General features: G+C 38.7%; 1 protein-coding gene across 1 annotated transcript in view; it reads left to right on the top strand.

Annotated features, from left to right (window-relative positions):
- The window catches only part of LOC139173594 (lactotransferrin-like), a 46,102-nt gene that overhangs the window by 17,976 nt on the left and 14,810 nt on the right, over positions 1 to 13,316 (top strand). The window contains exons 10-12 of the mRNA XM_070763579.1: positions 1,434 to 1,524; positions 2,359 to 2,412; positions 11,854 to 12,042. Coding sequence (XP_070619680.1) covers positions 1,434 to 1,524; positions 2,359 to 2,412; positions 11,854 to 12,042 — 334 coding nt within the window. The remainder of the gene's footprint in view (positions 1 to 1,433; positions 1,525 to 2,358; positions 2,413 to 11,853; positions 12,043 to 13,316) is intronic.

The raw sequence follows: 13,316 nt of genomic DNA on the forward strand, positions 1-13,316 counted from the left end.
GAAAGCAGCTTCCCCCACCCCCCTTGGAGGCCCTCTGGAGGCCGGAAACGGCCTGTTTCCCAACTTCTGTTGGGTCCAGTAGGCTCATGTTTCTCCCTTCCCAGGCTCCAAAAGCTTCCCTAGAGCCAGGGGAGGTAAAAACACCCTCTCCCATTCCCTCGGAGGCTCTCTGGAAGCCAAAAACATCCACCCAGAGTCTCTGTGTGAGCCAAAAATCAGCTGGCCTGCACACACATGCCTGTTGGAGCTGAGCTAGGGCAATGGCTTGCATGCCAGCAAATATGGCTACATGTGCCACCTGTGGCACCTGTGCCATATGTTTGCCATCACTGCTATATACTATCAATACCTGGCAATACTGTACCTCTCTCTAGGCCCATAACCAGTGTTAAGGAGAGTACGCAGAACGGCCCTTGAATTATCAAGGGCAGTGCACAGTGAAAACATGGGATTTGCGGTAGATATCCAGGAGAAATGAGTGATTATCCAGTCATACAGAAAGGTTAAAGCGCAATTGGTGTTTACTTTTTAGAAATAACACAGCCAAGTTAAACAGTCCAAGTCATACACATTCAAATCAGTCAATATCTGTCAATACAATAATCTTCTTATTTTGTCTTACATATCAGACATACATTACAGCTTACAAATAGATCAAACTATCATATAATAGCACAGAGCTTACTATATCACTCAAAGTGTCAATAAGGAATGAATCAGCAGAGAGAGAAAAATCATTATCTCTATCGCCCTCTTATGGTAACTTTCAACACCACAGCCATCAAACTCAATAGTACATTTAAAGTTATATTACTTTAATACATACAAACAACCATAGATGGCTTGTTTATATATTGCACACCTAACCGTTTGGACAGAGTCATAACAGAGGTCCTTTTCATTTTTCACTGGATGCACTTATTTTATGGCTCACATAACTTGTACATCAAAATAATGGAAACAGCTTCTTTATTCAATGGTCAGGGAGCCCGAAAGGCTGGCCCTTGGGGAACATGGCCCTCTGCATGAAGCCATTGGGAGATTTGTTTGAAGCGCAGCGCAGTCTCTTCGGAGAGGGGCGGCATATAAATTTAATAAATAAATAAATAATATTAGTCCAACAATTATGGCTTGTAAATGGTGAATCATGATTCGGCATGTCTTGTGAACCCAGCCAAATGTGGTTGATTTAAATATGCCTAGATAAACCGTGACTTAAAATAATGTACCAATCCTGCACGAGAAATGACATCCTAAGATTCTGCAAACAAGCCTGGCTCCCCATTTCACTTTCAGAGGCCCATTATTTTCCTACTTGGATCTGGCTGGAAAAGGCTGTGGTCCCAACCACATGGTACCGTCTTGCTAGAGAACATTTTCCTCTGAAAAGGTTGGGCGACTTGCAGTTAACTGAGTGGTTCTTCCCATGACAGAAAAACAAGGCAGATGCTGTCACATTGGATGCCACCCATGCCTACTTTGCAGAGACCTGCGCGCTCGCCCCTGTGGCTGCAGAGTGTTATGGTAAGGTTAGATTTTCATCAAAACCATAAGTAGAAAAATAAGACGCCAGCTAAGCCCTTGGAAGCAGTGTGGGGGAAAGCGCCTCTGGGGAGCTCTTGAGGAGCAACGTCTGGGCGAGATACAAAATGTTTAGTCTTTCAAAGCATCAATTAGAAAGACAGTGTCAGTCTAAAGTCTGTGTGGGAAAAGTGCAAGGGGAGGGGCTGCCTTTATGCTTACAAATTGAAAAGAAGAGGCATGCAAGGGAAAACTGGTTTGAGGCAGGATGCAGAGGAGGTTGTGAGGGCTCCAACACTTGAGACCTTCAAAGGGGAACTGGACTGCCATGGGTCTAAAATGGTGTAGGGATTCTTGCTTGAGTGGTGAGTTGGACTAGATGACCTACAAGGTCCCTTCCAACTCTAATAAATAAGTAAGCCATAAAGTCAAGTAGCTCTGTAAACTTTGAAAGATATGAAATAACATTTTAGAGGAAACGGCAGAACTTACAGCTTTTCAAGTGTAGGCTTAACCACAAGTGAACTACAGGAAACTTAGATACTTCTGCAAGAGACCCGTGAACCCACCCCAACAGGAAAGGGAGAAGAAGATATGACTACTTGATTTTCCATAAGAAGGTATTCAGATGTTGCTTCTGCTTATTGCTCTGAACCTGTTTTCACAAATAAATCAAAATTATCTTGACTCCGTGGCCTGAGTCTTTTCCTTCCTGAGAGAACACTCGTGACATTGTCGGTTTTTCTTTTTTTAAAAAAAATAATACTTTATTAATTTTCCATAAAAAGACACTGTTTTTGTCTGGTGGCTCTTCATCCTTCTGTCTCTTCTGCGCAGGAGAAGAATGTGCTCCCACAAGGGAGGGACCAGACCTGTTGACCCACATTGGGGGTAAGTAGTGGCAGTGAGCCTAAACACAGGAAGTGCTATGGGTGCCCTTACCTGGAGCGGTGCTTTGGCACATGGTTTGTCCTGCTCTCTTGTTATAGGCTGATTGACATATTTCAGAATTAAGGAAAATAACACTTCCTGGCCAGCAGCAGAACATATAAATAGTTGTTTATTTGAGCCACCGGGAAAGTCTCAAGTGATGCCATTTTGAAGGGGGGGGGGGCAGATTCATATGTGAGATCCTGTCTCAGAGTCTCTGTTCTCACAAAGACCTCCTCATCTTGAGATTTGTGGCATCAATCAGAGTCAGCCTTCTCCATGTCCTGTCAACCAAATAATGCCAGCTGGCAGGGGAAGGGCCTTCTCTGTGGGGGCTCCGACTCTATGGAACCAACTGCCTTCAGAGATTCACACTCTTTCCACCTTAAAGCCATGAAGACCTGGCTTATCTGGCAGGCCTGGAATTGTTGAATGAATGGAATATTCCTAGGAATATGACTGGAGAGTATGTATGTGGATGAGGTTTTATAAATGTCTTTTATACTGTTTTATGGATTTATTTTTATTCCTTGGAAACCTTCCAAAGTCCTTCAGGAGTTGGGCCACATATAATAATTACAGGCAGACAGACAGAAAGATAGAGTCCATTTGCACTTTGTAGAGTTTTAAAAGACTTCCTAGTCTAGTTTTTTTTTATTTTTTTTGAAAAATAATTTTTATTGATTTACAAAAGAGATTATGTACAAAGGGAGAAAGATACATCGATTAACAACATTGTGATAACCTGACATACTTGCAGTTATGCCATAATCACTCCATTCAATTATTTACATATCATAACTTATTGTGGTTAACATAATATCTCTCTATAATCCGTTATCTTTTGGGTCTTTGGATCTTCCTCCCAACCCCTCCCCCCCATTGAACTGTAATAGTTCTAAAAGGTCTAGATTGTTTATTTGGGCGGCATATGGAAGCCGCGGTTTCGTTAGTGTAGTATTTATATCAATATGTATTTACATTTGAGGAGAAATTGTGCTGAATTGATCAAAATATTCTTAGAAGTCCAATATTATCCTTCAGAATTCTAGAGTTTTTCTACAGTCATTTCTACACTTTCCACTTATATTTTAATATTTTAGCATTTTAATATATCTACTTTTTGTAGTATTTCGTTATATTTTCCCCTTTTCTTCATTTATTTCTTTTCTTACTTTTTACCCAATTGTAAAATTTTTCCCAATTTTTGTAAAATTTCGAATCTTCTTCATTTTTGAGTTTTTGCGTAAGCCTATCCATTTCTGCACAGTCATAGATTTTTTTGATGATTTCTCTTTCAGTTGGTATAGTATCTCTTTTCCAGTTTTGTGCTATTGTTATTCTAGTAGCTGTAATTATATGGTGTATCAGGTACGTGTCTTCTTTCTTGTTTTTCAAATCAATTATGCTCAAGAGGAATATTTCTGGTGTGAGTTTTAAGGAAACTGTTGTGATTTGTTGTATCCATGTTTGGATTTTTTTCCATAGCTTTTTGATAAGGGGGCAAGTCCACCATAAATGAAAAAATGTTCCAATTTTGCTATTGCACCTCCAACAATTTGGTTTTATGGTGGGATAGATCTTGGCCAGTCTTGTTGGTGATAGATGCCATCTATAAAACATTTTTTGTAGGTTCTCTTTGTATGGAATTGATTTAGTAATTTTCAGGTTTCTCCACATTTGTTCCCATTGTTCAATATAAATGGAATGCCCTATGTTTTTAGCCCAGGTAATCATATTCTCTTTTACTAATTCAGTTTCCATAGAGTACCCCATTATATAATTATACATTTTGGTTATAAATTTTTTCGGATATCCTAATAGTATTTTATCAATTATGCTTTCTTTTTCTTGGATCCCTTCTTTTTTTTTGTCTCTATTCCATTTCGTCAAAATTTGAGCGTAGGACCACCAGTCAATATCGATATTTTGGTTTCTTAGTTGCTGTCTGGATTTTATATCTCCTTTCTCATCTAATATGTGGTTGTAATTCAATATTTTTGGTGATTGAAATAAGTTTGGGTGTCTGAGCGCTTCAAGACTGGAGTACCATTTTGGAATTTTGTAGTAATGTTCTTTTTTAGTTTTTAACCACACAGTTATTAAGGAGTCCCTGATCATATGACATCTAAAGTATACTGGCGTTTTCCCTTTTTCGCTCCATAGGAAACTGTGCCATCCTTGGAGGATGTTATGGCCCTCCAAGGCCAAAAGTCTTTGATCTTGGAGAGTTATCCACTCTTTAAGCCATAGAAGGACCGATGCTTCGTAATAGGCTTGGAAGTTTGGTAATCCAAATCCGCCTTGTGTTACTCTGTCTTGTAAAGCTTTAAATCTCACCCTTGGTTTTTTCCCCGCCCAGATAAATTTTGAAATGGTTGTATTTATTTTGCTGAAAATTTTTTGGTTTAATTTTATTGGGATCGTCTGGAATAAGTATAAAAATTTCGGTAGTATAGACATTTTAATTGTGGCTATCCTCCCTGATAATGAGATATGAATTTTGTTCCACCTAATTAACTGTTGTTCTGTTTTTTTAATAAGGGCTTCGTAAATATCTTTTTGTATTGTACCACATCTGTTCGTTAGTGTTATGCCCAGGTATTTGACTTTTTTAACAGTTTGGATTCCTAATAATGTCTCTAATTCATGTTCTTGTTTAGTGTCCATATTTTTAGTTATAATTTTAGTTTTTTGTTTATTGATTTTTAGGCCGGCCACTTCTCCATACCGTTGTATCTCTCTCAGCAGGTGTTCCCCTGTTTCTATTGGATCCTCCAAGATGAATGCTAGGTCATCTGCATAAGCCTGAACTTTAAATTCGTGTTTTTTTGTTCTAAGACCTATAATTTCCATGTTGGATCTTATTTGATTAAGAAGTGTTTCTACTGCCAGGATGTATAGAAGTGGGGATAGAGGACATCCTTGTCTAACACCTTTTGCAATTTGAAAAGATCTTGTTAATTCCCCATTAAATATAATTTGAGCCGATTGCGTATTGTATATAGATTGGAACATGTTTATTATTTTTAGGCCGAATTGCATTTTTTTAATTAATTCAAGAATAAACTCCCACCTTAAATTGTCGAAAGCTTTTTGGGCGTCCAAGAATATTAATGCTAATTGTTTTCCGGAGTGTGTCTCATAGTATTCTAGAGTGTTAAGAATTATTCTTGTATTATTCCTTATGTATCTGCCTGGGAGAAAACCATTTTGATCTTCCTTTATTGTTTTGTTTAAAATTGGTTTAAATCTTTCCGCTATTATTGTCATGAATATTTTATAATCAACATTGAGGAGGGATATGGGCCGATAGTTTTGTATATGTTTTTTTTTTCCCGGATCTTTCGGGATTAGACTTATCAAGGCTTGTGTCCAGGATATTGGTAGCAAGCCTTTTTCCAATACTTCATTAAATATTATTACTAGGATTTCTAATAAATAGTCTTTTAGTTCTTTGTAGAATTCGGCCGGTATCCCGTCTGTACCTGGGGTTTTACTGTTCTTTTGTTTGGTTATTGCGTATTCCACTTCTAGTTTGGTTATTTCTTTGTTTAGTATGATTTCATCTGATTCTAATATCTTTTGTATTTCCGCTTCCTCAAGATATTTATTTAATTGGGATTGGCTTGTTTCTTCCTTTTGGTATAAATGAGCATAATATTCAGTTACTATATTCTTTTTTTCCCCCAGTGTATGTTGTAATTCCCCATTTTTATCTTCTAATGTTTGTATGTATCGTTCTTCTTCTTGCTTTTTTAATTTATAAGCAAGCCATCTGCCTATTTTATTCGCATTTTCAAATTGATATTGATTGGTCTTCCTTAGTTTTGTGACAATTTCATCTTGTATCATTAAATTGATATTGTGCTTTATTACATCTATCTCTTCTCTTATTTTTCCGTTTTGGAGATCTTTTTGGGCTTCTAATTCTGCGTGTTTTAATTTGGTCTTGAGTTCGTTTAGTTTCCTATCTTTCTGTTTCTTTTTTTTTGCTAAATAAGCTATTGTTATGCCTCTCATAAATGCTTTTGTTGTGTCCCAAATATTCTGAATAGTGGTATCAGTATTCCAATTATCTCTTAAAAATAATTTTAATTCTTGTTTGATATGTTTGATATAATCCTGATCTTGAAATAACAGTTGATTTATGGACCACCGGTGTTGACCTGGGGTCGGTATTTTAATTTTCATCAATATTGGTTGGTGGTCTGCCCAAATATTTGGACCTATTTCAATTTCATAGATTAACTTCCCAAAATTTTGGTCTGCCCAAATCATATCAATTCGTGACCATGACTTTTGCGGTGATGAGTAGAAGGTGTATTCCCGTGCAGATGGGTGCCTTTCTCTCCAGATATCTGCCAGTCTATATTCCCTTGCTATTTCCTGGAATTCTGGTGGTAGTATTTTCCTGTCTTTTAGTTTTTTCTTTGCAGATTTGAAGTCTTTTTTGGGATCGCTCACTGCATTATAGTCTCCAATAATGCAGATGTCCCCTTTTTGTACCTGTGCTAATTGTTCAGCTAGTTTTTGATAGAATTGTTTCTGTTTTGTGTTTGTGGCGTAGATCGCCACTATCGCTATTTCTCTATAACCTATTTTAATTTTTACGATTAGAATTCTGCCATCTTCATCTGAGTAAATTTTTTCCGGTTGGTAAAAGTCCTTAATGTACAAAGCAATCCCTCTCTTTTTTGAGTCTGATAGAGCTGTGAATAATTTACCTAATTTTTTATTTTCTAAAAGTTTACAATCTTGCTTCCTAATATGTACTTCCTGAAGACATGATATATCTGAATTTTGTTTTAATAATTTTGTCATTATCTGTTTTCTTTTTATCGGAGAATTCAATCCGTTGATGTTTACAGAGATCAACTCAAGTATCTTTCGCGTCATTTTCCTCCCTCTCCTCTCCGGTTACCTTCTCTTCCTTTATTGACGTTTAGCCGCCGCTCTTGTTGTTACCCTTTGTTCTTTTTGTTGTCTTTCCTCACCTTGTTCTTCCTCTCCTCTATCCTCCCTCCGTCTCTCCTCCTGTGATAGTTCCTCTATGGTCTGGCGAATCTCTGTGTCTTGCTCTAAATTGTTTTGAATAAAATAGTCCGCCTTCTCGAACGAGTCTATTTTAATTTTTTTCCCGTTCCATGTTACTAGAAGACCGTCCGGAATTAGCCATCGGTATGAGATTCCCCTTCTCAGTAGTTTTGCCGTAAGAAAGTGGAATTCTCTTCTTTTCTCCCTTATTCTTTTCGGAATTTGTTTGAGTATTATAATTTCTTTTTCTTGGTACATAATTTTCCCGCTTCTTGTTGATTTATATATTTCATCCCTGATGGACTTTTTCGTAAATTTTACGTGGACCTCTCTGGGTAATCTATGGTTCTTGGCATAGTTTGTTTGTATTCTATAGATTTCGTCAATGTGGTCCTTGACCTCCTCTAGTTCAATCTGTGTGTTGTCAGTAATCAGCTGGGCTAATTTGTTAAATAGATCTTCGTCTGTATTTTCCGGAATGTTTTGGAAGCGAAGAAAATAAGCTGCTTTTTCCATCTCCAGGATTGCTATTGAATTTCCGAGCTCATTATTGGCCGCAATTAATCTTCTTTCTGATTCAATTCTTCTTTCATCGATTCTTTTGGTGTCTGTTTCAATATTTTGTATCCTCTGCTCATGGTTAGTTATGATTTCTTGTATACCTTCGAGTTGATTTTCCAGGCCTTCCATCTTTCCAGACATCTTTTCAAAGTTTTGTTTTGTTTCCTCGTGGTTTTGCCTAATGGTTTCTTGGGTAACTGTAGCTACCTCTTGGCTGCGGACCATAAACTCTTGAATCAAACTTAGTGAAGCCTGAATTGATTGCAGAGAAGTTTTGTCGGTGGTTGCCATTTCTGTGTTTGGTTTTACAGTTTGCATCGTCGGAGTTCCTGGTGTAGCTTTTTTTTGGTATTTAGAGAAATTAGTTGTCATACTCCCTAACCAGACGAGGATAGTTGACAGATTGTCCAAATTGTCCAAATTATCCCAAAGTAGTGACCTTTCCACGTGTTCAATTGAGTCGTAAAGATAGGGATGTTATTTAAATCACAGTTCAAGAATAGTCTTGTTTGGGAGATTGAAATAGTTAGGCTCGTTCTAACACAGCTGAATTCTCCAATATTAGTGGAAAGAAGTTAAATACAGAGTGCAAAATTTCTGATTTCTACTTTCTAATTAATTATATCTATGTCTATCACTTAATTGTTCACTTATTGGCAGTTAGTCAATTACAACAGTGTTCAATCAGAATATGAGTAGAATTTAGATAGAAATAAGGTTTAAATACAGTTTAAGATAAATAGTTAATCCTTCATAAAAGCTATACTCTAATATTAATGTTAATAGTAATCAAGATTGTGTAAATTGATTTAGTAATAAAAGATAATAAATAGTATGGATATTATAAATATAAATATTATAAATATTATAAATAGTATAGGTCTACCTTAAGTTAATTCAAGCTTAGTCTTAAAAAACCTTACAACGTTCTATAAGTACTGTTATAAACACTATATATAATAATTATTAATTAATCCTTCGTAGTATTGTTTAATATCAACTATCAAGTATCAATTAATTTAAGGTTCTTGGTATAACCCCTAAGCCAATAATCAGTTAATCACAATTAATCACAGTTAATCATTTTGGACTGTTAAACCGAGGGAAATCAAGACCGAGATAAGATTTCTTAATCTTAGTTAGAGGAGGAGGAGGGGAGGAGGGGGAGAGATTAAATTAGGGAAAGCATGTGGGCATAAGGAAGGACAAGAAAAGAAATGTAAAAAGAAAGGGAAGACAGGCAAGAATGAATCAGCAAAAAAAAAAAAAAACGAAAGAAAGAAAGAGTGGGAAAAGAAAACAGCACAAAACTAACAGTTACAATGGTCAATATTGATAATAGTAAGAGTGGTAGTAATGATGTTAATAAAATATACTAATGTATTAAGAAAATAAGTGACTAATATAAGTAGCTAACATAAGTAACATAAGTGATTATAAATACGACACGTTTCACTCGGCTCCAAATTTGCAGCGTTGGTTTCAATTAGGCGTCAGCAGTTCAGTCAGTAACTTTCACCAGCGCACGATGTCGACAACGATTTCAATTCTCCCACTAGGCATACAGAAGAGAGGGACGTCTTCTCTTCTCTCTGTTCTTCTCCTTCTTTCAAACAGCTTGAATTTTACAACCCCCCACAGACCATACTGAAGCAACAAGCTTTTAGCTTTTGGCCCTCCTTCACCCTCTTCCGCCTCTTCTCTGTCGCCTCCCAGCCGAGTTTCTTTAATGGTGGCTGATTCTCTGGACTCGCTGGAGGGGAGGAGGGGCAAATAGCACAAACGGCGGTTGTCTCAGCTCTCAAACCTCTTGCAATTCACGCAACTCCTCTCGCCGTTCTTGCTTGTCTCTTGCTTGTTTCTTTCGGGGTGATAGATGGCTGTAGAGGAGTCTTCTCAATCCAGCAGCACAGCGTCCCCAACACTCCAAGTCTCCCTTCTCGTTAACCGTTCCCGAAACTCACTCCAACTCGTTGCAGTGCCCTCCCGCCACGCCGGCCTAACAGCTACGGTCCCTCTAGGCTCTCCGTCCCGTTCTCCGCTCCTGGGCCTTCAATATAAGCTCTCCAGCCAGCTGCAACCACTTCCGCCCACCATCAACGACTTACTTTTCCCTCAAACAATAACGCGCTCCACTCTCTTCAATCGCCGCTTCTTGATTATAGGAGGCTATATCGCTGTTTTCCACCTCTGAATCTTCCTGGGTAGGTATTATTAATGTTGTTGTAGATATATATAAAAAGAAATTTTTTTTTTTCCAAACCGCTGGTGCCGCCGCCGCTCAGTTTTTTTTGCTTCCTGATGACAGTTTAGCAAGCCAGGCCTTCGGGCTGGGGACAAAACCCCGGCTTTTTTCCCCGCCAAAACACGGGGTTTTCCACCCGCTAGGGAGGGGAGTTGCGGACCCCCCAATAGCTGGATGCTTCCCCTCACTGTAATTCTTCCCACCAAGAAGAATTAACACCACTAATTGGTTTTTTAACGGGAAATCTCGAGTACAAACCAGGAGCTTCTGACTTGCACGTCGCTTCAGCCTGGCTCCACCCCGGAAGTCTAGTTTTTTTTAAAGTATTGCTTTCAATTGCCTGTCACTGATTTCAAAAGTATGTTTTCTGCAGAGTTTCTCTGACCTCTTCTGCCATTAGCAAAGCTGCCCTATGCAACATCGATGGTCATGGAAGCATAGAAACATAGAAGACTGACGGCAGAAAAAGACCTCATGGTCCATCTAGTCTGCCCTTATACTATTTCCTGTATTTTATCTTAGGATGGATATATGTTTATCCCAGGCATGTTTACATTCAGTTACTGTGGATTGACCAACCACAGTAACCACATGGTACCTATTACAAGGATCTACTACTCTTTCAGTGAAATAATATTTTCTCACGTTGCTTTTGATCTTTCCCCCAACTAACTTCAGATTGTGTCCCCTTGTTCTTGTGTTCACTTTCCTATTAAAAACACTTCCCTCCTGAACCTTATTTAACCCTTTAACATATTTAAATGTTTCGATCATGTCCCCTTTCCCTTCTGTCCTCCAGACTATATAGATTGAGTTCATTAAGTCTTTCCTGATACATTTTATGCTTAAGACCTTCCACCATCCTTGTAGCCCATCTTTGGACCTGTTCAATGCCTGTGCATTTCTGAGAGGTCTGTAAGGGGCCGCGTGCATAAACGCATCACTGTGCCCACCCTCCCTGTCCTACTGTCCTGTTGTCCTCTTTTATTAGAAACATAGTAACATAGAAGTCTGACGGCAGAAAAAGACCTCATGGTCCATCTAGTCTGCCCTTATAATATTTTCTGTATTTTATCTTAGGATGGATATATGTTTATCCCAGGCATGTTTAAATTCAGTTACTGTGGATTTATCTACCACATCTGCTGGAAGTTTGTTCCAAGGATCTACTACTCTTTCAGTAAAATAATATTTTCTCATGTTGCTTTTGATCTTTCCCCCAACTAACTTCAGATTGTGTCTCCTATTGTTACATTTTACTTATGTTTATACAAACTACTCATATCCTATGCATGTTTGACAAATAAATAAAATAATTAAGATAGAGGCAATGGTGTGTTCTTATTTATTTATTTATTTATTTTATTTTATTGGATTTGTATGCCGCCCCTCTCCGTGGACTCGGGGCGGCTAACAACAGTGACAAAAACAGAATGTAAAAATCCAATACTAAAAACAGCTAAAAACCCTTGTTATAAAACTAATCATGCATACAAACATGCCATGCATAAATTGTAGATAAATTTAAATTTATAACATAAATTGTTCTTGCAATGCAGGTCTTCCTCCGCTCTACTCGGTAGCCCTGGTGAGAAAGACCAACCGGCAAGTAAACCGAAACACCCTGAGGGGAAAGCGCTCCTGCCACAGCCACATTTACAGCCCAGGAGGGTGGCTCCTGCTCTCTCAGTACCTGGTGGGGGCCCTGGGGAACAGCAGCAGCAACAGCACCTGCAACCTCACCTCCGGTAAGCCTTCCCAGCAAAGCGCTTGATTCCAGAAGGGAGCTTCCGGGTGGGTGGGAATAAGCTGTTGCGAAGGGTTCGTGACCAACAATAGGCACAACAAGAGCTCAAGGAGGCAGCATCTGTGGGACTGGCAGATTTTGAGATGAGCTCTCCAAATGGGGGAACAGGCGGTAGGGAAAGCGAGTAGAATGCTTGGCTGCATAGCTAGAGGTATAACAAGCAGGAAGAGGGAGATTGTGACCCCACTGTATAGAGCGCTGGTGAGACCCCATTTGGAATAATACTGTGTTCAGTTCTGGAGACCTCACCTACAAAAAAGATATTGACAAAATTGAACGGGTCCAAAGACGGGCTACAAGAATGGTGGAAGGTCTTAAGCATAAAACTTATCAGGAAAGACTTAATGAACTCAATCTGTATAGTCTGGAGGACAGAAGGGAAAGGGGGGGACATGATTGAAACATTTAAATATTTAAAGGGTTAAATAAGGTTCAGGAGGGAAGTGTTTTTAATAGGAAAGTGAACACAAGAACAAGGGGACACAATCTGAGGTTAGTTGGGGGAAAGATCAGAAGCAACGTGAGAAAATATTATTTGACTGAAAGGTTCACTTACCGATTGCCTTACAGCACTGCAAAATAGCTTTACGACCAATCCTCACATTTATGACTGTTGCCGCATCCTGCAGCCGTGTGAAGGCCGTTCGTTGTTTTGCAATTGGCTTGCAACAAACAGCAGCAAAAGTCAAATTGGCAATGCTGGCACCTCGCTTACGGACTAAAGGGGAAGCAAGACCATAAGCAGCCACATGGGGTTGTGCTTAGTGACCACAGCGCTTAGCATCTGAGTTGTTGGTCCAAACTGCAGTTGCTAAGTAAGGACTCCTTGTCCAGTAAAGATTACAAGGTGCTGGTCCCCTGCCTGCAAACATGGAGGGGCTGAGCAGTTGCCCAAATGGTAGCAATGGTGCTTTTCTGTACACTGCCTCCTAACCACCCTGCCTAATTTTGCACTGTAACCAGAACACGGGAAAATCCCCCTTTGCTAATGTTCTAAGAAACCAAATTTCACTTTTTCTCACTTTGCAGTGCTGCCCACATTGGCTGGCTGGTTTGTCTTATGTGCAGTGTGCAGTAAATGAATAAACCAGCATCACATAATAATAATAATAATTAATAATAATAATAATAATAATAACAATAAAAACATCATATACAAATCCAATATTAAAAACCCTTATTAAAGAACAATCATACAACCCAAGCAAACCATGC

The sequence above is a fragment of the Erythrolamprus reginae genome, chromosome 10 (genome assembly GCF_031021105.1).
Source record: "Erythrolamprus reginae isolate rEryReg1 chromosome 10, rEryReg1.hap1, whole genome shotgun sequence".
NCBI classification, from domain to species: domain Eukaryota; kingdom Metazoa; phylum Chordata; class Lepidosauria; order Squamata; family Dipsadidae; genus Erythrolamprus; species Erythrolamprus reginae.